The 22271-nt window shown below is 41.9% G+C and overlaps 1 protein-coding gene across 1 annotated transcript in view; it reads right to left on the minus strand.

Moving 5' to 3' along the window:
• Window positions 1-22271, minus strand: part of PDE10A (phosphodiesterase 10A) — a 279677-nt gene that overhangs the window by 44240 nt on the left and 213166 nt on the right. Inside the window, exons 7-10 of the mRNA XM_077811808.1 lie at window positions 21202-21357; window positions 15712-15762; window positions 14193-14251; window positions 303-354 (exon numbers count right to left, since the gene is read on the minus strand). Of these exons, the coding sequence (XP_077667934.1) occupies window positions 303-354; window positions 14193-14251; window positions 15712-15762; window positions 21202-21357 (318 nt within the window). The remainder of the gene's footprint in view (window positions 1-302; window positions 355-14192; window positions 14252-15711; window positions 15763-21201; window positions 21358-22271) is intronic.

The raw sequence follows: 22271 nt of genomic DNA on the forward strand, positions 1-22271 counted from the left end.
AGTGGTACCTTTCCATATACAAATATTCCATTTATCTAGCAAATCTGAGATCAACATTTAGTTCACAGAGACCCAATAACTCAGTACTTATGAAACTGTGAAATGAAGTTTTTGCAATAAATAAAACCAAGAGGACCCTTATCACTATTTCCTTATAGACCATCCTCAGAATTACCGATCATATGAACTCATTATAAACAGCTTCTATGGTTCAACAATGCCACACTTTACTTCAATGAAAAAGAGACTGGAAGACTAACAGATGTGATGTATGAATTTAAAGATGAAAAAAGATAGCTTACCATTATATGTTCAAGTAGAGAATCTATTGCGACTATATTATCAAAATAGGTTCTGTAAAGAAGAAGAGATACAAAATTAGTAAGTAATGTTATTTAGATTGCTGCAGCACAAGGATTTGAGCAGGTTCCAAGTTGTAGTCCCTTTTAGATAAGCATGCAACTCTGTTAAAAATAAATAAACAAAATAAATGAATGAATAAATAGAGAGCCTACCATATGCTGCTTCAGGCCCCTATTTAGCAAAACTGTTCAGCATATGTTTCAGTGCTTTGCTGCCCTCCAGGGCAAGTGTTCCTTACTCTCTCTCTCTCTCATTAAATGCTTTAACATATGCATTATTTAATTCCTTCCAAATATACTTCATTAGGTTTATGTATTAGGTTATTTGTCAAAATTAATGTCATACCAAACCACTTTTCCTAATGGAGGCAAACACCTAGAAAACATTTAAATGAACGTTCTTTATTAAACCAGGTAAAGTCTGCTTGGGTGGGTGGAGGCACAACAGTGCAAGACACCTGCACCAATGGGAGCATTAGGGAATGCCAGTGCAGAAAAGCGTGGTGCTGGTGAGGGTGGGGCTTGGGTGACAGGAAATGCACTTTGAGTCCTGGCAGAAATTAAATTCTGGGGAAAGCAGCAGTGTAAACACCACCTGCCCTCCCCATTTATGGCAAAGTTCCCCATCAAGCACAGAAGCCCCCAACACTAGAGAAGCTGACCCACACCGCTGTATTCTCACAGTAAGTCAAAAGGCCAGACATTTTTTTTAAACCGTAAGTATAACAAGGCATCTGGGAAAATAAAACAGTCTTGGATGCTCTCTGTCATCATCACAAAGACAATGGAAAGACTTCATCCACACAGCCCTTGAATTTACTATGTTATTCTAGATAAGGCCTCAACCCATTGTGCTGCATATGGGGTTTCTTCATATTAAGGAGATGTTACTGATCTGCACAATAACTGGAGTTTTTTGAGATGTGTGGTCCCTAGCTGCATTCCACTTGAGTTGTGCATGTGCTACATGTACTTGATATCAGAAAATTTTTGCTAGCTGTATTCATTGGTCCATGCCTGTGCCCTTCTCCTCCTCATACTCCACATCAAGGCCACGTGGGGCAGTGAGGACTGCCTGCCTCTCTAGTAACCTTTCTACTGCCAATAGGCCTGGGATAAGGCTCTGCAGCAGAGGGGAAAGACGGCAAGTAGTGGAATACAGACCACAGATCTCAAAGAACTCCAATTAATGTACAGGTAAGTAATCTTTTCTTCTTCTTCGTCAAGTGGTTGTCACTATGTGTATTCTACCTGAGGTGACTTATAAGCAGTATTCATTGAGGAGGATAGTGCAAGGAATGCTGCTGTACCACATATTGAAGGACTGCTAAACCAAGAGGCTTCTGCTATAGAAGCCTGTACCAGGGCAAAATGTCTAACAAAGGTACAGATGGAGCCCCACATTGCCACTTGGCAAATATCTAGAAGGATGTCTCAAAGTGAGGCTACTGAGGTAACCTGGGTTCTTGTTGAATGGCTCTCACCACCTGAGGGGGAGTAGTCACTGATAGTTTGTAATGTATCAGGATTCAGACCAAAATCTCTATAAAGGAGACAGCTTCTCTTCTCATGTATTTGGCAAAGGACACGAACAGTTTGGGAAATTTTCTAAGGGGCTTTGTCCCTGTACGTAAAAAAGACCAGTGCTTGGCAAACATCCAGAGAGTGGAGTATTCTGACCTTTCTAGTGACATGGACATTCAGATAGAAGACAGGTAGGTATACGACTTGGTTCAGATGGAATTCCAAGATTACTTTGGGAGACTACATCCTAAATTCAGGAAATCTTTATCCTCATGGAAGACCATACATGGATGGTCAGCCATAAGAGCATCCAGCTTACTGACTCTTCTGCCCGAGGTGATTGCCATGAAAAAGGCCACCTTCACTGAGAGATGTGTGAATGAGGCTGAAACTAATGGTTCAAATGGGGTCTTCATCAGTGCTGATAAGACAAGATTGGAGGTCCCATGTCGGTGTGGGTCTCAGCACTGGAGGAAAGGTTCTGATGAGCCCTTTTAAATCCTTCCTGTGGTAGGATGGGTGAAGACTGGAGGGCTTCCCACTAGAGGCTGAAAACTGCTAATAGCCACCACATGAACATGCAAGGAACTAAGAGATAGTCCTCATGTCTTTTGAGAGAGGAGCTAGTCTAAAATAGTAGGGATCTCAAAAGTTTCTGAAGGTATTCACCAATGCTGGCCTCAGGTAGAGAATTATTTTCCATTTTGTGGCATAGTGTTTTCTTGTGGAATCTTTCCTACTATTGTTAAGGATTGTACTGCCACTGAATGTGCCTTTTCTATATCCGTCATCCAGACAAATAACATGTTGTTAGATGGAGGTCTACTCGATTGGAGTATTTGATTCTGCCCTCATTTTAACTCAGTAGGTCTGGGAAGAGGTGAATATGGACACATGGGCCAGGCCACCTGGAGAATGCTCATAAACCAGAACTGTCTAGGCCACCAGGGAGTAATCAGGATAATCAGCTCTCTCTCTTGTTTGATCTTCCTCAGAACTTCAGGTTCCCCTGAGATGCAAAGAGCTCCCACAATGGTAATGTCCATTGCTGAAAGACACTCCATACCACTGAGTCGTGCAGTTATCACTCGTGGTCCTTGGAGAAATGTCTGCTGAGGTTGTCTCGCGTGACCAAAAGGTGCACTGCTCTAAGAGGGTGAGCTGATGGAGAATACACTATTTCCACTATTCACTGCTTCTATGCAAAGAGGGGTGGACCTTGTTTCCCCTTCTTACTTGATACAGTAACTATTTGAGAGACAAGGTGGATGAGGTAATATCTTTTATTGGACCAACATCCATTGGTGAAAGAGACAACCTTTTGAACTTACACAGAGCTCTTCTTCATGTCTGGGAAAGGTACTCAGACTGTCAGAGTTAAAGACAAGGTGGAACAGTCTGTTAAGCAAGGGGAGTTAACACATATTGCAAGGGACGTCATCCACTTTCTCTCTCAAATGCCCTGGGACTAACACGGCTACAACAACATTGCAAATATAAACTATTCTTATGTTGTCTGACATGACCTGGATGTGCAAGGTCTAAATAAAGAGTAGGATTTGTTCGTAGGCATCATGTACAGCAAGCAACTTCAGAAGGTTTATATACAACTGGGATTCTTGGTTTGTCCAGGTACCCTGCATTACATGTTCATATAGGTGAGCTCCCCTCTCTAGGAGGAAGGCATTTGTGATCAGTATTTTTTGTCGATGGGGGACAGATTTCAATTCCAAGCAATTATATGCAAGGGTTATATTCAATTCTTTGAGGGCACGTAATGATTCATCTGTCTTTCCTCTCAATAGATCATTTACCTCAAAAGGCAGATCTTCCATGGTGGATTGGACTTCTTTGGGAAATATGGAGGACTGGAGCCACAAATATCATCTCAGGACTATGGAAGTTGCCATCAAGTGGGAGATTGTATCTCCTGCATTCACTGAGGCCAGGAGAGCCAATCTACCCAGCAAGTTACCTTTGTTGATAATTGCTTGAATTTGAAGTCTATCTTCTTGAGGGAGTTTGTTAGTGAATTCTGATAACTTATTATAATTAATAAAATCATATTTTCACATTAAAGCTTGGTGGTTCACTATGAAGAACTGTAAACTCACCGAAGTGAAGTTCTTTCTCCTGGAGGGGTCTAGATGTTTGGACTCCTTATCAAAGGGCGTAGATCTGGAGCAATGTTGCCTGTTCATTTTGAGGAAGCTTGTCTTGATTCCTGGTGTGATCTTATGGATTTGGGATGTTGCACATAGAATCCCAGAGACCCCAATAAAGCCAGTGTGAAGGGGCTGTAAGGAAAAGGGGCTGGTCCCTGTGACTGTATCTAACCCCTGGCCCAAGACAATGGACTAGGCTTCTTTCTTTTGGTCACACCAGAGTTGTTGGTCTTGTCATGGTCTACAGTACTGACTCCTTCGTAGGCCGTGTTGGTATCATTGGGGTAGGAGGCATCTGCTGCCTTCTTTCCCTCTCTGGTACTGAGGATGCTCCCACTATCATTGATCAGGTCTGGTTTTGGGGCACACTTGCCCTTTGGTGCCACAAAACTGGTACCATGCTCCTTGTGAGTGCCTGACAATTCTATAGCGAGGTGCAGAGTCTGACCTGGCTTATAGGATATCAGAAAGGAAGTCCACTTGGATTAGGACTTGGAGGGGGGTTTCTCACTTTTTTTGTGAGACTGTTTGGTTTTTTCCTCCTGCTTGGAGGAGTCGTTTGTCCTACTCCAGAACTAGAGACCAACGTGCTCAGAAGGGCACTTCTTGATGCCTCTGCCCAATGTACACAGGGATCTCATGGGCCAGGATCAGACTGGGGCCTCATAGCGCTATCCACTAAGGATTCTCCGAAGCCTATACTCAGAGGCTTGACAGGTTCTACTTGAAAAGGACCAGCAGATACTGCACTTAGAGTAGAAAGGAACTGTAGAGGTGGTCAGTCTGCACTGCTGCTCCTTATGCCCTTATTTCAGAGCATGAGGAGGAGAAGGGCATAGGTGTGGACCAACAGCCATTGCTAGCAAAACTCTTCCAGTCTCAGGCATATGGAATACATATACACCTTAAGTGGAATGCACATAGGTACTATTACTTGAAGAAGTAGTAACAGTTTGATATAACAGTGTCCAGCAGTGCAGTGTGGATTGCAATCATCATCGGTGGCAGCAGCAGCTTCATATGGCTATGATGTAGTTGTGGGGGCACACAGAATGGACTTCCATCTTGAATGGGGTCCTTTGCAACTCTTCTTCCTTTAGGAAGATTCAGTATGGGAGGATTCAGGCTTATTAAATCCTTCAAAATTGCATCTTGCAATCTCATTCATGGTCAGCCTTCTGCTCTCCTTCCTTCGACCTCAGCTCCATAAACATGTAAAAACATACTTTCTTTTGTGCAGTGGACATAACCCCACCACTGCAGTCAATCTTGTTCTCAACTGGTGCAAGAATGCAACTTGCTGCGATCATCTAAGTATCTCCTCCATTGTGACAAAAATCAAACCAATGGATGTTAAGAATATAACTTTTGACGCTGAAAACTGTTTCGACTACTTCCTCTCCTCAGCTCTTTTTAATGGCCATGTTTCATCTCCATATAACAGAGTTGTCATCACCAAACACATTGAACACTTGTATCTTAGTTGTCACACAAACATCTCACTGCCCAAACAGAGGTCTTTGACATTGCTGAAATGCCAGCGATGTAAGACCAACCCAATGAGTGATGTCTTTGGATATAGAATCTCTTGCTGTCAACTGACTACCCATTCAATGTCTGTCAAGGTTCCTCCCCCACTCTGAACTCTAGGGTACAGATGTGGGGACCTGCATGAAAAACCTCCTAAGCTTATCTTTACCAGCTTAGGTCAAAACTTCCCCAAGGTACAAAATATTCCACCCGTCGTCCTTGGATTGGCCGCTACCACCACCAAACAAATAGTGGTTACTGGGGAAGAGCTGTTTGGACGCGTCTTTCCCACCAAAATACTTCCCAAAACCTTGCACCCCACTTCCTGGACAAGGTTTGGTAAAAAGCCTCACCAATTTGCCTAGGTGACTACAGACCCAGACCCTTGGATCTTAAGAACAATGAACAATCCTCCCAACACTTGCACCCCCCCTTTCCTGGGAAATGTTGGATAAAAAGCCTCACCAATTTGCATAGGTGACCACAGACCCAAACCCTTGGATCTGAGAACAATGAAAAAGCATTCAGTTTTCTTACAAGAAGACTTTTAATAGAAATAGGAGTAAATAGAAGTAAAGAAATCCCCTCTGTAAAATCAGGATAGTAGATACCTTACAGGGTACCTTATTAGATTCAAAACATAGAGAATCCCTCTAGGCAAAAACTTAAGTTGCAAAAAAGATACACAGACAGAAATAGTTATTCTATTCAGCACAATTCTTTTCTCAGCCATTTAAAGAAATCATAATCTAACACGTACCTAGCTAGATTACTTACTAAAAGTTCTAAGACTCCATTCCTGGTCTATCCCTGGCAGAAACAGCATATAGACAGACACACAGACCCTTTGTTTCTCTCCCTCCTCCCAGCTTTTGAAAGTATCTTATCTCCTCATTGGTCATTTTGGTCAGGTGCCAGCGAGGTTACCTTTAGCTTCTTAACCCTTTACAGGTGAGAGGAGTTTTCCCCTGGCCAGGAGGGATTTCAAAGGGGTTTACCCTTCCCTTTATATTTATGACAATGTCATTGCCAACTACATGCAGTATTAGCAGGTCATTCATTTCCATTTTATAGGAGGCATGCATAAATTTGGTTTTATATCACCATTGATCTTAAATCCTATAGGTTCTGCAGTTTTTCACAGCTCTTCCAGCATTAGCTGTAGTTGGTCAGTAGTCTGTCCAAATAAGGCAATATCATCAGCCTACCCAAGATTTCACACCTTCTCTTTTAACCTCTATCAGCTTTGTCATCAGATAGTCTATTAGAACATTATTTAATGTAGGTAAGAAGGATCCCTGGTGTATCCTTGATTCTACAGAAAACCAGTCTGTAATACAACCACTGACCCTCACACAGTTAAATGTACCATAATACAGTTCCTCCACGAGGCACACTAAGTCCTCAGGCACCCCATAGCCACAGTGTTGATCCGTGCACTGAATCAAAAGATGAATTAAAAGAATTAAAAGAATATTTAAAAAGACACCACACACTTGTATAACACTTTGAAAATGTAAATGGGATCCTCCAGCAAAGGCAGTAAAGACTAGTCTTACATTCCTGACGTATTAAGGTTAACAAAAACCGAAAGCACAGATTAAAAAAAAAAGTTTTAAACAATCTTTTTCAACCCTTCTAATACTCATCATAAGCTAAGAGAGATACAAATACCATTTTCTATTTTTCTGTAGCAAGACATCTTTAACACTGGAGACAGGAGAAAAACATGGAGACAAGGAAAAACAAAGAGAAAAAAAACTCAAATAGAGAGCAGCAGCAAATACAACACCTTACTCTTGTTTTAATGAGATGTGAATTTCAGAGCCTGACACCATTTAAAAGCTATTATTAAGTAGAGTTATTTTCTCCTCCTTTCCTCATTTAAACAAGGTAACTAAATGGAAAAATATTGACCTGATGTTAATCCAATGATCCCTTTACGGCCCCTTGATAAAGGGTTGGGGCTAAGTCAGAAAGAAGGTTTAAAAGCCAGCTCCTAAGCAACCAGAGGATCTAGTGAACTGGTGCAGCAAACAGGGCAGTTTGGTGAGGGAGTTCTCCATGAGAAGGAGGAGAGACTACATGACCCTTGCACTTGGGGTGAATTTGTCTGTTACCTTGTTGTCTGCTCGTTTGTTTGTTTATCTGCTTGCTTGCTGTGTGTTTGCTTGATTAAAGAGTGTAGCAGGGTCTGCTGTAGGGCTGTGTGCTGAGCCAAGCGACCTGCTAGGCTAGGCTGAGAACTTCCTAACGAGGCTCTATCCTGCCATCTTTTGGTCCCTTACCTCTTTACAATTCCTTGATGGGGAGAAAGGGAGGTGGGTTAGCTCAGGGAGAACAGGAGTTTTAAAAGTCATTTCCTAAGCCACCAGAGGAGCTAGCAGACAGGGGAGTTTTGCAAGGGAGGGTGAGAGGCAGACACACCTAACAAACATACTCTAAACTTAGGCCAATAACCCCCCAAAAAACAACCAACCAAAACAAAAATCCCTGCTAGAGTAGAAATAGTGCAGGTAGAAGTCTAGCAGCAGAGTAGGGGCGATCCTCTTTATTGCACTGAATGCAGCATGTACGATATTTGCCTTGTATTCAGGTGCCGTATCAAGCAGTCAGCAAAAGCAACTCATGGCCCTCAGAGACCAAAGCCGCTGAACTTGACGAGCTAAGGGAAACAGAGATGTACACAGAGAAGACTTTCAGAAACACAGTAGAGCAGTCCCACACCTAGTGTGACAGCCTCTGTGCTACTAAGGAGGATAAAAGTCTCAGGGAAGGAGCAGAGGGAAACAATCCCATATTTGGGACCCTCCTTCGAGATGATGTCATATCTTCCTGCACTCAGGATATCTCTTCAGGGATAGGACCCTAGTTATGAGGAAGAAACAGGTAATAATAATGGGGGGATTTGATATCAGAAATACAGATAGCTGGGTTTGTGGTGACCAGGAGAACCACATGGTGAACTGCCTGCCTGGTGTGAAGGTTGCAGACTTGGAGACATCTAGATAGATGTATGTGCAGTGCTGGGGAGCAGCTGGTGGTCATGGTACCTGTAGATACCAATGACATAGGGAAAGGTAGGAGAGAAATCCTGGAGGCCAAATTTTGGTTGCTAGGTAAGAGAATGAAGTCCAGGACGTCTACAGTAGTATTCTGTGAAATGCTTCCTGTTCCATGTTCAGGGCCAGCTAGACAGACAGAACTGTAGGGTTTCAATACATGGATGAGATGATGGTGGTGGGAGAAAGCGTTTTGGTTTACTGATAACTTGGAATCTTTGATGAAAGCAGCATTTTACACAGGAAGGATGGGTTCCACCTAAACCAAAATGGAACCACACAGCTGGCATGTAAGTTTTAAAAGGCCGCAGAGGACTTTTTAAACTAAGGGCTAAGGGAAAGTTGACAGGTGCAGAGGAGCATATGATTTGGAGAGAGACATCCCTTAGGGGAGGGTTTATTTAAAAAGATAATCTATATACTAGTAAACATGAGAGGATAAAAGTTGATGAAGTACAATTAGGAGCCAAAGAGAAACAGTCAAATGAAAAAGAGTCCCATTCAGTTGCAACACATGAAGGCAGACAACTAAATATTGACAAATTTTATAAGTGCTTGTATATGAATTCAAGAAATATAAATACTAAGATGGGTGAACTTGAGTGCCTGGTATGAAATGAGGATATCAATATAATAGGCATCACAGAAACTTGGTGGAATGATGATAATCAATGGGACGTGGTAATATCAGGGTACAAAATATATAGGAATAACAGAGTAGATCACGCTGGTGGAAGAGGGACACTATATGTAAAAGAAAGCATAGAGTCAAATATAGTAATAATCTTAAATGAATCGAACTGTATCACAGAATCTCTATGGACAGAAATTCCATACTTGAAAAATAAGTGTACAGAAGTAGGAATACACTACTGACTACCTGACCAGGATGATGACAGTAATTGTGAAATGCTCCGGGAGATCAGACATGCTACAAAAACAGAAAACCCAATAAAATAGGGGATTTCAACTAACCCCAAATTTGCTAGACACATGTCATCCCAGAATGGGATGCAGAGATAAAATTTATAGACAACATATGACTGTTGCTTGGAGCAGCTAGCCCTGGAACTGACCAGGGGAGATCAGTTCTTCATTTAGTGCTAAGTGGAGCACAAGATCTGGGCCAAGAGGTGAACATAGATGAACTACACGGTAACAGCAACCATAATGTAATTAAATTTAACATTCTTGGGGGGGGGGGGGGCGGGGAAAATATCAAAGAAACCCAGCACAGTAGTTTTTAACTTCAAAAGGGGGAACTACACAAAAATGAGGAAGCTAGTTAAATGGAAATTAAAAGGAACAGTCAAAGGAGTGAAATGCCTGGAAGCTGCATGGAAACTATTTAAATACACCATAATAGAGGATCAAATTAAAAGGATACTCCAAATAAAAAGAACTGTAACAGGACCAAAAAAAAGCCACCAAGGCTAAAAAGCAGAGTAAAAGAGATGGTTAGAGGCAAAAAGACATCCTTTAAAAACTGGAAGTCAAATCCTACTGAGGAAAATAGAAAGAAGCATAAACTCTGTCAAGTGAAATATAAAAGTATAATTAAACAGTCCAAAAAAGAATCTGAAGAGCAACTAGCAAAAGACACAAAAACTAAGAGCAATTTTTTTAAAATACATCAGAAGAAAGAAACCTGCCAAACAATCAGCGAGATCTCTGGATGATCGAGGTGCTAACGGAGCACTCAAAGAAGACAAGGCTGTTGTGGAGAAGCTAAATGAATTCTTTGCATCTGTCTTCACTGCAAAGGATGTGAAGGAGATTTGTCACCTAAAAAGAATGGCTCAGGAGTGCCAATCTGAGGAACTGTCTCAGATTAAGGTGTCAGTAGAGGAGGTTTTAGAACAAACTGATACATTTAACATTATAAAGTCACCGGGAACAGGTTGTATTCACCAAGAGTTCTGAAGGAACTCAAATATGACATTGCAGAACTCTCTCCCTCATTCAGTAAGGGTGTGGGACCCTTTCTAAATGGGGGAGGCAACCTAGTGACAGATGATGTGGAAAAAGTTGAAGTACTCAATGCTTTTTTTGCCTTGGTTTTCACAGACAAGGTCAGCTCCCAGACTGCTGCACTGGGCAACACAGTATGGGGAGGAGGTGAGCAGCCATCAGTGGTGAAGGAACAGGTTAAGGACTATTTAGAAAAGCTAGACATGCACAAGACCATGGGTCCAGATCTAATGCATCCAAGGGTGCTGAGGGAGTTGGCTGATGTGATTGCAGAGCCATTGGCTATTATTTTTGAAAATTTGTGGTGATCAGAGGGAGATCCCGGACGATTGGAAAAAGGCAAATATAGTGCCCATATTTAAAAAAGGGAAGAAAGAGAACCCGGGGAACTACAGACTGGTCAGCCTGACTTCAGTCCCTGGCAAAATCATGGAGCAGGTCCTCACGGAATCCAATTTGGAGCACGTGGTGATCAGGAACAGTCAACATGGATTCATCAAGGGCAAGTCATGCCTGACCAACCTGACTGACTTCTATGATGAGATAACTGGCTCTGTGGATATGGGAAAAAGTGGTGGATGAGATATATCTTGACATTAGCAAAGCTTTTGACACGGTCTCCCGCAGTATTCTTGCCAGCAAGTTAAAGAAGTATGGATTGGATGAATGGACTGTAAGGTGGACAGAAAACTGGCTAGATCGCTGGGCTCAACAGGTAGTGATCAATGGCTCGATGTCTAGTTAGCAGCCGGTATCAAGCGGAGTGCCCCAGGGGTCAGTCCTGGGGCTGGTTCTGTTCAACATCTTCATTAATGATCTGGATGATGGGATGAATTGCATCCTCAGCAAGTTTGCAGATGACACTAAGCTGTGGGGAAGATGTAGATACGCTGGAGGGTAGGAGGGACAGGGGCCGGAGGGACCTACACAAATTTGGAGATTGGGCCAAAAGGAATCTGATGCCGTTCAAGAAGGACAAGTGTAGAGTCCTGCACTTAGGACAGAAGAATCCCATGCACCGCTACAGGCTGGGGACAAACTGGCTAAGCAGCAGTTCTGCAGAAAAGGACCTGAGGATTAAAGTGGACGAGAAGCTGGATATGAGTTAGCAGTGTGCCCTTGTGGCCAAGAAGGCCAATGGCATATTGGGCTGTATTAGTAGGAGCATTGCCAGCAGACTGAGGGAAGTGATTATTCCCCTCAATTTGGCACTGGTGAAGTCACACCTGGAGTAGTGTGTCCAGTTTTGGTCCCCCCACTACAGAAGGGATGTGGACAAATTGGAGAGAGTCCATCAGAGGGCAACAAAAATTATTAGGGGTGCTGGGGAACATGACTTACAAGGAGAGGCTGAGGGAACTGGGGTTATTTAGTCTGCAGAAGAAAAGAGTGAGGGGGGATTTGATAGCAGCCTTCAACTACCTGAAGGGGGGCTCCAAAGAGGATGGAGCTAGGCTGTTCTCAGTGGTGGCAGATGACAGAACAAGAAGCAGTGGTCTCAAGTTGCAGTGGGGGAGGTCTAAGTTAGATATTAGGAAACCCAATTTCACCAGGAGGGTGGTGAAGCACTGGAAGGGGTTACCTAAGGAGGTGGTAGAATCTCCTTCTTTAGAGGTTTTTAAGGCCCTGACAAAGCCCTGGCTGGGATGACTGAGTTGGTATTGGTCCTGCTTTGAGCAGGGGATTGGACTAGATGACCTCCTGAGGTCTCTTCCAACACTAATATTCTATGATCCTTAACTATGGTATGTAACCTATCACTTAAATCAGCCTCTGTACCAGATGACTGGCAGATAGCCAATGTAACACCAATTTTTTAAAAAAGGCACCAGAGGTGATCTGGCAATAAAAGGCTGGTAAGCCTGACTTCAGTACCAGGCAAATTGGTTGAAACTATAGTAAAGAACAGAATTATCAGACACATTGATGAACACGATATGTTGGGGAAGAGTCAAGATGACTTTTGTAAAGGAAAATCATGCCTCATGAATCTATTAGAATTCTTTGAATGTGTCAAACATGTGGACAAGGGTGATCCAGCTGATAGAGTGGACTTTCAGAAAACATCTGACAAAGTCCCACATCAAAGGCTCTGAAGCAAAATAAGTAGTCATGGGATAAGAGAGACTGTCCTCTCATGGATCAGTAATTGGTTAAAAGATAGACAACAAATGGTAGGAATAAATGGTCAGTTTTCACAATGTAAAGTGGTAAATAGCAGTGTCCCCCAAGGATCTGCACTGGGATTTGTGCTGTTCAACATATTCATAAATGATCTGTAAAAAGGGGTAAACAGTGAGATACAAAGCTGGCAGATGAAACAAAACTACTCAAGATAGTTAAGTCCAAAGCTGACTGTGAAGAGTTACAAAGGGATCTCACAAAACTGGATGACTGGGCAACAAAATGGCAGATGAAATTCAATGTTGATAAATGCAAAGTAATGCACATTGGAAAACATAATCCCAACTATACATACTAAATGATGGGGTCTAAATTAGCTGTTACTGCTCAATAAAAAGATCTTTGAGTCATCATGGATCATCCGCTCAATGTGCAGTGGCAGTCAAAAAAGCTAACAGAATGTTACAAACCATTAGGAAAGTGATAGATAGTAAGACAGAAAATATCATAATGCCACTGTATAAATTGATGGTACACCAACACCTTGAATACTGCATGCAGTTCTGGTTACCCCATCTCAAAAAAAGATATATTAGAACTGGAAAAGGTACAGAAAGACAACAAAAAATAATTAGGGGTATGGAACAGATTCCGTATGAAGAGAGATTAAAAAGTCTGAGACTGTACATCTTAGAGAAGAGACAACTTAAGGGGGGAATATGACAGAGGTCTGTAGAATCATGAATGGTGTGGAGAAAGTGAATAAGGAAGCATTATTTACACCTTCATAAGAACCATGGATAACCAAATGAAATTACTAGACAGCAGATTTAAAACAAATATAAGGAAGTACTTATTCACACCCCACCCAGCCAGCCTGTGGAACACAGTAAATGCCAACTATGATTTTAACAGCCACATTAACATGTTACTTGTGTTTATTATTTCTTTTCCTATTTTCCCAATTAAATGCATAGCTGAATTATAGGGAAGCAATGGACTCCAAATGCAAAAATTCTATTAATGATGTAAAAGAATGCCTATGGGCATTTGCCAACTCCAGTTACATCCTAAACATTAGCAACTTCACGTATTTCTACAAAACAGTAGAAATGTGGTAAAATGTCTTATATTTGAAGTGTAATGATCAGAAGTCACACTAAAACACAGTAAGTGACCTTGAAGCAAAAATACAAATATTTATCACATGAATAATGAATAAAATTGGGACTTTACAAGACTTGTATTGTACAAGAGAAAGCCTTAAGCAGCATTGAAAAAAGGGCAAATGCAGACAGAGGAAACCCATAAACAAACAGGGAAAATGGAAGGGAAGCACAAACATACAAATTGCAAAGGAAAAATATGAATTAGTAACTTTCACTTATCAAAAAAGGAGCCTGTCACAGAAGCAATCATTCAGCTGAAACTGGCTTGTTGCAAATCACACTTACTTTGATACGTCAAGCAGGAAGTCATTCAGTTCAGTCTGTTTGGCAAGACCCCTGCACACCTGAGGGAAACACATTATACATTGTTGCTTATTCCAGGAGAACACTGGACTCATAATGAAACTGTAGGACAAACATTTTATTGGTCTAATCTGTATATAAACAAACAGGTATATATAACAACACGTGTAAAATGTACCAAAAAGCTAATACAGGTTTGTATGTCGGGCTTCAAGTTTAAATATCTTTTTGCAGAGCTGTGGATATGTTAACATGGATGAGCAATACATTTCTCCATCTCTGCTAAAAAAAAAATACTGCCTATTGTTCAGTACTGTAAAATCTGAGGTGCCATTAACTGGCATCTTTGGGTCCTGCTACGAAATCAACTTAACTACTGCACTTCCATAACAAATGCTACACCCTTGCTGGGAATGCTAATAGCATTTGTTTCCTTTATCCCTTATCCTGTTCCTTCATCACTTCTCTCAGCTTGCCAAAAGTAGCCCATAAAGGCACCTAATGAGTGAAGTGAAGCAGAATTGCTAGATTCCCCTTCCCCATGCTCTTTCTTTGGGGAAGTCAACAGGATTACAGAGACCGAATACAATTAACAGCGCAGGGAAAGGAAAATATTGCTGGATGAAGTGAGGACTTTGAACCCCATTGCTACTTCACCAGATTTCATATTCATTTCATATTAGTTGACAAAAGAATTTTACTCCTATAATGTGCATGGAGCTTTGCAGAAAGAATAAAGAAAACGGGCCTTTACCGCTCTGCACCTTTTATATCATAAAATACCATTCAAATCTGATAATGCTTTATACATGTGCAAAGTGGATGTAAATAACTACATAAAATGTGAAGAATCAGACCCACAGTTTCTACTTAGATTTACTCTATGGTTCCTTAAAAGTGCCATGAAACAATTAACAATTAGGCTAAGGGATGACTTGATCACAATCTCTGGAGAACAAAATTTGATAATCAGTTTTTGAGTATAGCAGACAAAGGTATAACATGATCCAATGGATGAAGTTGAAAAAAAAAATTCAGACTGGAATAAGGCACACATTTTTAACAGTGAGGACAATTAGCCATTGGAACAATTTACCAGTGGTACCGGTGGAATCTCCATCACTGCCAACTTTTAAAACAAGATTAGATATTTTTCCAAGTTATGGGCTCAAACTTTTAAAGGAATTTAGGCGTTGCTGCACTTGCAATGCCTAACTGACTTAAGAGCCTACGTCTCATTTTCAAAATGGATTTAGGCACTTAATCCAGGGGACAATGTGATTTAAGCTCCTAAATGCCTTAATCCCTTTTGAATATAAGTTTTAGGCTCCTAAATCAGGTGTTGCAAAGCTCAGCGCAGCAACACCTAAATACCTTTAAAATCTGGCTCTGCTCTAGTTCAAACAGGAATTAATTCAGGGCTATCCTATGGCCTGAATTATGCACGAGATCAGATTAGATGATCACAATGGTCCCTATGAGTCAATGAATTCAGACCCACCTGTACTTGATGTATTGCTACCGAGGCCCATGCAAGATTTGCTGTTGCAACCTGAAACAAAATATAAGAAACCAACTTTGAGGAAGTCCAGTAAATTTCAAACCAGCTCTATAATACTTTGTTTTTTGATCCAGCTGCTAAATGTCTTTGAATATCCTAATACTTCACCGGCTGAGATGTTTTAGATCATAGACAGGGAACTATATTTTGCAGGGGAGGGAGGACAGACAATGAATTTATGAAAGGTGTAACAGGGCTACCAGTGGTTCATTGTTCTAAAAGAGTATTCAGGTCACACACAGCAAGTGTTTAATACTTCTCATTTGTTTTGTGCCATTGGGAGGCTCACAGAGCTGTGCTCTCCAGAGGCAGCATGACAGATTCACCCCAGCAAACAAAAGACAGAAGCAGCTCTTCCAAGAACTCAAGAGGGGCTTTAAAAACTACATTTCATACATTGTTAAAATGTTTCTGCCACACAATGAAAGATCCTTGTGACAACAAAATATTCTTTATGAGGACCAATCCATTAAACCACCAATATTTCTAAGGGAAAATCTCTGTTTGTGGACAGGCACTGCTTTCTTCATTGCCATTTGTGTTTCAGAAGAATCAGATATGATCACTAAAACAAGACTTCTGTTTAAAATATGTCAGTTTCTGTACAACATTTCAAACAAATGTCTTGTAATCTGTAGTTAGCTAAATTTAAATAAGATGTGCTACCAGGCATAATCTCCTGTCCTTAAAGCACACAGGTTTTGTTGGGAACAAACAGAACTGTAAAAAGTCTACTGTTATATACTCTATTACAGCGTTTCTCAAACTGGGGTGTGCAGACCACTGGGGTTCCCCCGAGCGTACCCCAGGGGGTTCGCGGGCCCTGCTGATCAACTCCTCTCCAGCCCTCCCAGCGCCTCCTGCACCCAAACTCTCTCCCAGAGCTCACACCCTGCATCAATTCCTGCACCCCAAACCCCTGCCCCGGCCTAGTGAAAGTGAGCGAAAGTGGGGAAGAGCGAGCGACAGAGGGAGGGGGGATGGAGTGAGCAGGAGGCAGGGCTTCAGGGAAGGGGCAGAGCAGGGGCGTGGCCTCAACAGAGGGGGAGGGGTAAGGGCTGAGCTGGGGGTTCCCGAAAAATTTTACATCAAAATGGGGGTCCTTGGGTTCCTAAAATTTGAGAACCGCTGTTCTATTAATATACATATTTCCTATAGAAGATACTGTAGCTTTTTTTAACTGCATAACTGTGGCATAAGATGTTTTGTGAGATAAAATTAAAAAGATTAAAAGGATACAAGTTACCTTAAAAATTCTCAGATTAGAACGAAAACATTTTGTGCAGCATTATTTATTTTTTAAACAAAAAGCTACTGAATTATTGGAAATGTAGCAATTAGTTTAAAGTAGGTCCCAAATGTAAACAAATTGTCCAATACATACACAGCTTTGTACAGAACAAAATATGTGTAAGACCTACAAGAAGTGTGGTTTTATTAACTGCTGAAGTTATTCTAGGGAAGGTGAGGTTACTCACCCTATGTAGTAACTGTAGTTCCATAGCATTTTTGCTTCGGCACAAAGAGAAGGGGATCTTGCCAGCTGTTGTTGGTTGATGTAAAACATGCAAGCTATGCTGTCTGTCATGTTTTAACAGATTTGTCTCTGATTCCTGACTGCCCTCAGCTCCAGAAGGTAGATATGTAAACGACCTTCTTGGGCAGACCATCGGCCCTGAATAGCATTGTCAAGGTTCCTCCCCCACTCTGAACTCTAGGGTACAGATGTGGGGACCTGCATGAAAAACCTCCTAAGCTTATCTTTACCAGCTTAGGTCAAAACTTCCCCAAGGTACAAAATATTCCACCCGTCGTCCTTGGATTGGCCGCTACCACCACCAAACTAATACTGGTTACTGGGGAAGAGCTGTTTGGACGCGTCTTTCCCCCCAAAATACTTCCCAAAACCTTGCACCCCACTTCCTGGACAAGGTTTGGTAAAAAGCCTCACCAATTTGCCTAGGTGACTACAGACCCAGACCCTTGGATCTTAAGAACAATGAACAATCCTCCCAACACTTGCACCCCCCCTTTCCTGGGAAAAGTTGGATAAAAAGCCTCACCAATTTGCATAGGTGACCACAGACCCAAACCCTTGGATCTGAGAACAATGAAAAAGCATTCAGTTTTCTTACAAGAAGACTTTTAATAGAAATAGGAGTAAATAGAAGTAAAGAAATCCCCTCTGTAAAATCAGGATAGTAGATACCTTACAGGGTAATTAGATTCAAAACCATAGAGAACCCCTCTAGGCAAAACCTTAAGTTACAAAAAAGATACACAGACAGAAATAGTTATTCTATTCAGCACAATTCTTTTCTCAGCCATTTAAAGAAATCATAATCTAACACATACCTAGCTAGATTACTTACTAAAAGTTCTAAGACTCCATTCCTGGTCTATCCCCGGCCAAGACGACTACAGACAGACACAGACCCTTTGTTTCTCTCCCTCCTCCCAGCTTTTGAAAGTATCTTGTCTCCTCATTGGTCATTTTGGTCAGGTGCCAGCGAGGTTACCTTTAGCTTCTTAACCCTTTACAGGTGAGAGGAGCTTTCCCCTGGCCAGGAGGGATTTCAAAGGGGTTTACCCTTCCCTTTATATTTATGACAAGCATATGTCCCTAGATGAGCCTCCCAATCCAACAACAAAGTTAAATTTGTCTTTATGGTGATGGTTGTAGCTGGCTGGATAAAGGGTACTCTGGCACAGACATTGTGAAGTTTCTTCAGACTGTTTGGTCAGCATATAAACTGGAAGCAGAAAAGGCATCACCTTGTATGACATGTTATGGCAGCTTGTACTTTTGTATGTCCCAGAAGCTGAAGACAATTTCTTGTCAAAGTCTGGGGGCTTATTTGAATCTTTGCAATGTGGTTTGAATGAGTCGAAATGGGTCCATGAGGAGGGAAGCTCTGGCTGCTACTGTGTCTAAGGAGTCGCCTATGAATTCTACTCTTTGTATAGAGGTCTAAGTGGACTTTTCTACATTGACCCGGAGATCTTGTCTGAGGAACAGGGACAAAGCTATCTTCATGGTGGAAAGAACCTCACAGAAAGACCAACCAGTTGTTGAGGTATGGAAAAACTATCATCACCTTCCAACACAGACAGGTGGCAACCATTGCCAATACCTTTGAGAATACTCTTGGAGCAGAGAAAAGGCCAAATGGAAGTACCCAACATTGGAAGTGGTCTCAGCTGACCAGAACCCGAAGGAATCTCTTTGTGAGATGGGTGAATCATGATATGAAAATATGCATCCCGAAGGTTGAGGACCAAAAACCTAGATCCAACGATGGACTTTTTAGCTGCAAGGGTCCCCATCCTGAATTTCTGTACTTTCACTAAGATGCTATTAAGTCTTAGATCTAGAATAGGTCTCCACTCTTCTATGGGACCAGAGAATACTTGGAGTAAAATCCCTTCTCCCTGTGCTGAGCAGGAACTGGTTCTATGGCTCCGAAGCATAGAAGGAAAGTGATTTCCTGTCTCAAGTATTTGTGAGAGGGATCCTTTAAAATGGAGAGGGAAAAGGGGTGGGGTTGGAGATGCAGGTCAAATGAATGCAGTAACCTGATCTTATAAGCTCCAAGTTCAAGTGGAGAGTCACGTGGTCCCATGGAGACATGTAATTCCAGTGACTGTGTCAAACCTGGTACCAATAAATGTTCAGTACTCATCAGGGGAGGGGAGACTCTGGATCATCTGAAACTAACAGGTAGCTAGAATACCTAAACTCCTGTAAGACTGTGTGGGTTAATGGTACCGAGAGAGGAGTCTACCCAGAAGAGTCTGTTGGAGTGGAAGTCATCAGTACCAACAATGTTCATTGCCTCAAAGAGCGTGTGGTCTGAGGTGGCTTCTTAGACTGAAGGAGTCATGGTGCTAAGTACCAGAGGTTGTGGAGGAAGGTCCATCGGTACCATCTTGCTAGAAACAAGCTGCTTCTCTCTGCTGCCCTGCTTGCATTTTGATGGTACCCAAAATAGTTTAAGTACCAATGCACATTTAGAATCATGGCTCCTAGAGGAACTCAAGAGTCTTTAAAGCACTATTGGTTGGTACAGGAGGAGCATGGAGCCTCAGGTGGTATCCAGCCCAGAACCTGAGGGCTTGGACATGGTCAACTTGTGAGAAAACCAAAATCTTTTTGAAACAGGCTCTTTGTGAGGAAAGGTAAAACTCCTTTTCTGAAAGTCACTCCCAGAATGCGGTGTCAAGGTAGAAAGGGCACTCTGCTCACTTGGAGACTGATGAACGGGCAGAGGGTCTCTCATAACTCTCTGGTGAGGGTGAAGAGAGCTCTCTCTGATGAACTATTGAAGTCTAATCTCTGTTTTCTTAGCCCTGCTCTTAAGTCAAAGTTCCCCTGAGCCAATGGCTCACTGGACTGATGTGGTTAAGGCATGTCAATTTTATAGCCAACAGTACACAAAGGAGTAATGTGGCCAGCACCACATCCAACTGCCTTTGGCTGCCCTAACCCGATGGATCAAATACTCATTTTCCCCCTGGGTGTACTGGAGGTGGCTTTTCAGTGTGAGACTAAGCAAGATTCAAACCTCTGACCTTCAGGATTGTAGTCAAGCACCTTAATCACTCAGCCACCACACTTCTAATGGCACTGCACCTCAGCTCTTAAGGGCTGAGCAGAAATTGCATTTGTGAGGGATGTGCATGCCCCCAGATAAGGAATGCACCAGGAATGCCTGCTGATGAGTGGGATAGCCTATTGGTAGGTGAGGCAACACATGAATCTTGGTGATCCTGGTATACTGCCTTCACCTGGAGTGAAAGCCTCCCAAAAGGAGGGTGGGGGAACACCCTGAACAGGCACTGCTACCAAACATCTCTGATCAAAGGTGCATGAAACACATGCACACTTGAAGGGGAGCACCGTACTCGAAGAATAAATGCTTTGAAAAAGTTGACCAGTGTAGAAACACTACCTACCCATATTGCAAAATATAGCTTTACCGAAAGGTTTAAATTGAGCTCTGTGTAACTTGGTAATGTCCTTTTAAACAGTAGCAATTTCATTCTGTAACACTAGTTCATGTACTTGTAATAGCCTGAGCTTTCATTGACCCACCCTTCCATTAAGGTGCTGACAACATCTATTATTTTAAAATTCATAATCAATAAACAATTGATAACAACATGCTTTCAATTATTCCCACAAGATGGAACAAAACAATTAGAAAATGCTGTGTGTATGAAATGAATCTTTACCACTTCCCACTCAGAATACCAATGAGAATCAACCGGCCTTATAAGGCCCACTCTCCAAGTACATAACTCAATTACAAAAAATATCAAAAAAAAAAGGAGGAAAAAAAAGGAGGAAGTCTGGGGTCAAAAGTAGCTGGCACCATCTTGAAGGGGGAAACTTAAAAAGAAAACCAGCTGCAAAATTTTAGGCCTTACCTCCTGGTGACTGAGATGGAAGGCTTCTTTGCCCCAATGCCGATAAAGCTCCAGGATACCAATCAAATCACCAATTGCAGTGACAATCGGTAAACAAAGAACAGATTGGATACGAGTCCCTGATTCCAGTCCAGTACCTTTGGGAAATCGTTCATCCTAAAAAGTGCAAACAATGTTTCATCAAATGTAAATATTATAACATTAATATAAAAAATAAATCAACATTTCTCTCTCGGCTGGCTGAACCACTTAGCACAAACAGCTACACCCTTGACGTTCAAGAACTCAATCAAAAATGTCTCTCCATGGTTATTCTACAAATATAAATGACCTTATCCAAAGTTAGAGTCAGTTATGGTATCAGATGCAAGCTTTGCATTTATTTTTAAAGTACATCTCTTTTAACCTCACGCTCAGCAGAAATAGTACCTTATTGCTGAGGCTAGTCTGTACAATGGCAGAAAGAAAACTAAATACACTGGCAACTGTGCTGTGTCTACACTACTGTGGTAAGTCAACCTAAGTTACTCTACTTCAGCTATGTGAATAATGTAGCTGGAGTTGACGTAGCTTAGGTAGACTTACTGCAGTGTCTACGCCGTACTGGGTCAACAGGCGAGCACTCTTCACTAGACCCGCTAAATGGACCCCATGTGCATCGACTGCAGCAGTGTCGATCCCGCAGTAGTGTAGACGTAGCCTCTGAATTGAATTGCAGCAACTCAAACCACAGGGTTACCAAGCAGGCAATAGCCTCTGCGGGAGTAAGTAATCAAAGCCTGAGGCACTCACCGGTGCCAAAGGCCCCATGGAGACACAAATCTGCACTAATAATTCCCAAACTATCCCAATACTGAGGACAAAAGTTACATCTATACAAGACAGAAAGGCTCTTCCCCATATCCTATTGTGCTTTACCACCCATCCTTAGTATACCTGTTCTCAAACTTGGGCAAAAATTACAGGAAAGAATGTCATGACGATGAAATGCTACCACAAAGGGGTCCAGTCTATCAAGTTGTGCCATTAATAAGATATGCCCCAGGCTTTACAGATCAAATGCCCCAGGA

This window comes from Eretmochelys imbricata, chromosome 3 (genome assembly GCF_965152235.1).
Source record: "Eretmochelys imbricata isolate rEreImb1 chromosome 3, rEreImb1.hap1, whole genome shotgun sequence".
In the NCBI taxonomy this organism is placed as follows: domain Eukaryota; kingdom Metazoa; phylum Chordata; order Testudines; family Cheloniidae; genus Eretmochelys; species Eretmochelys imbricata.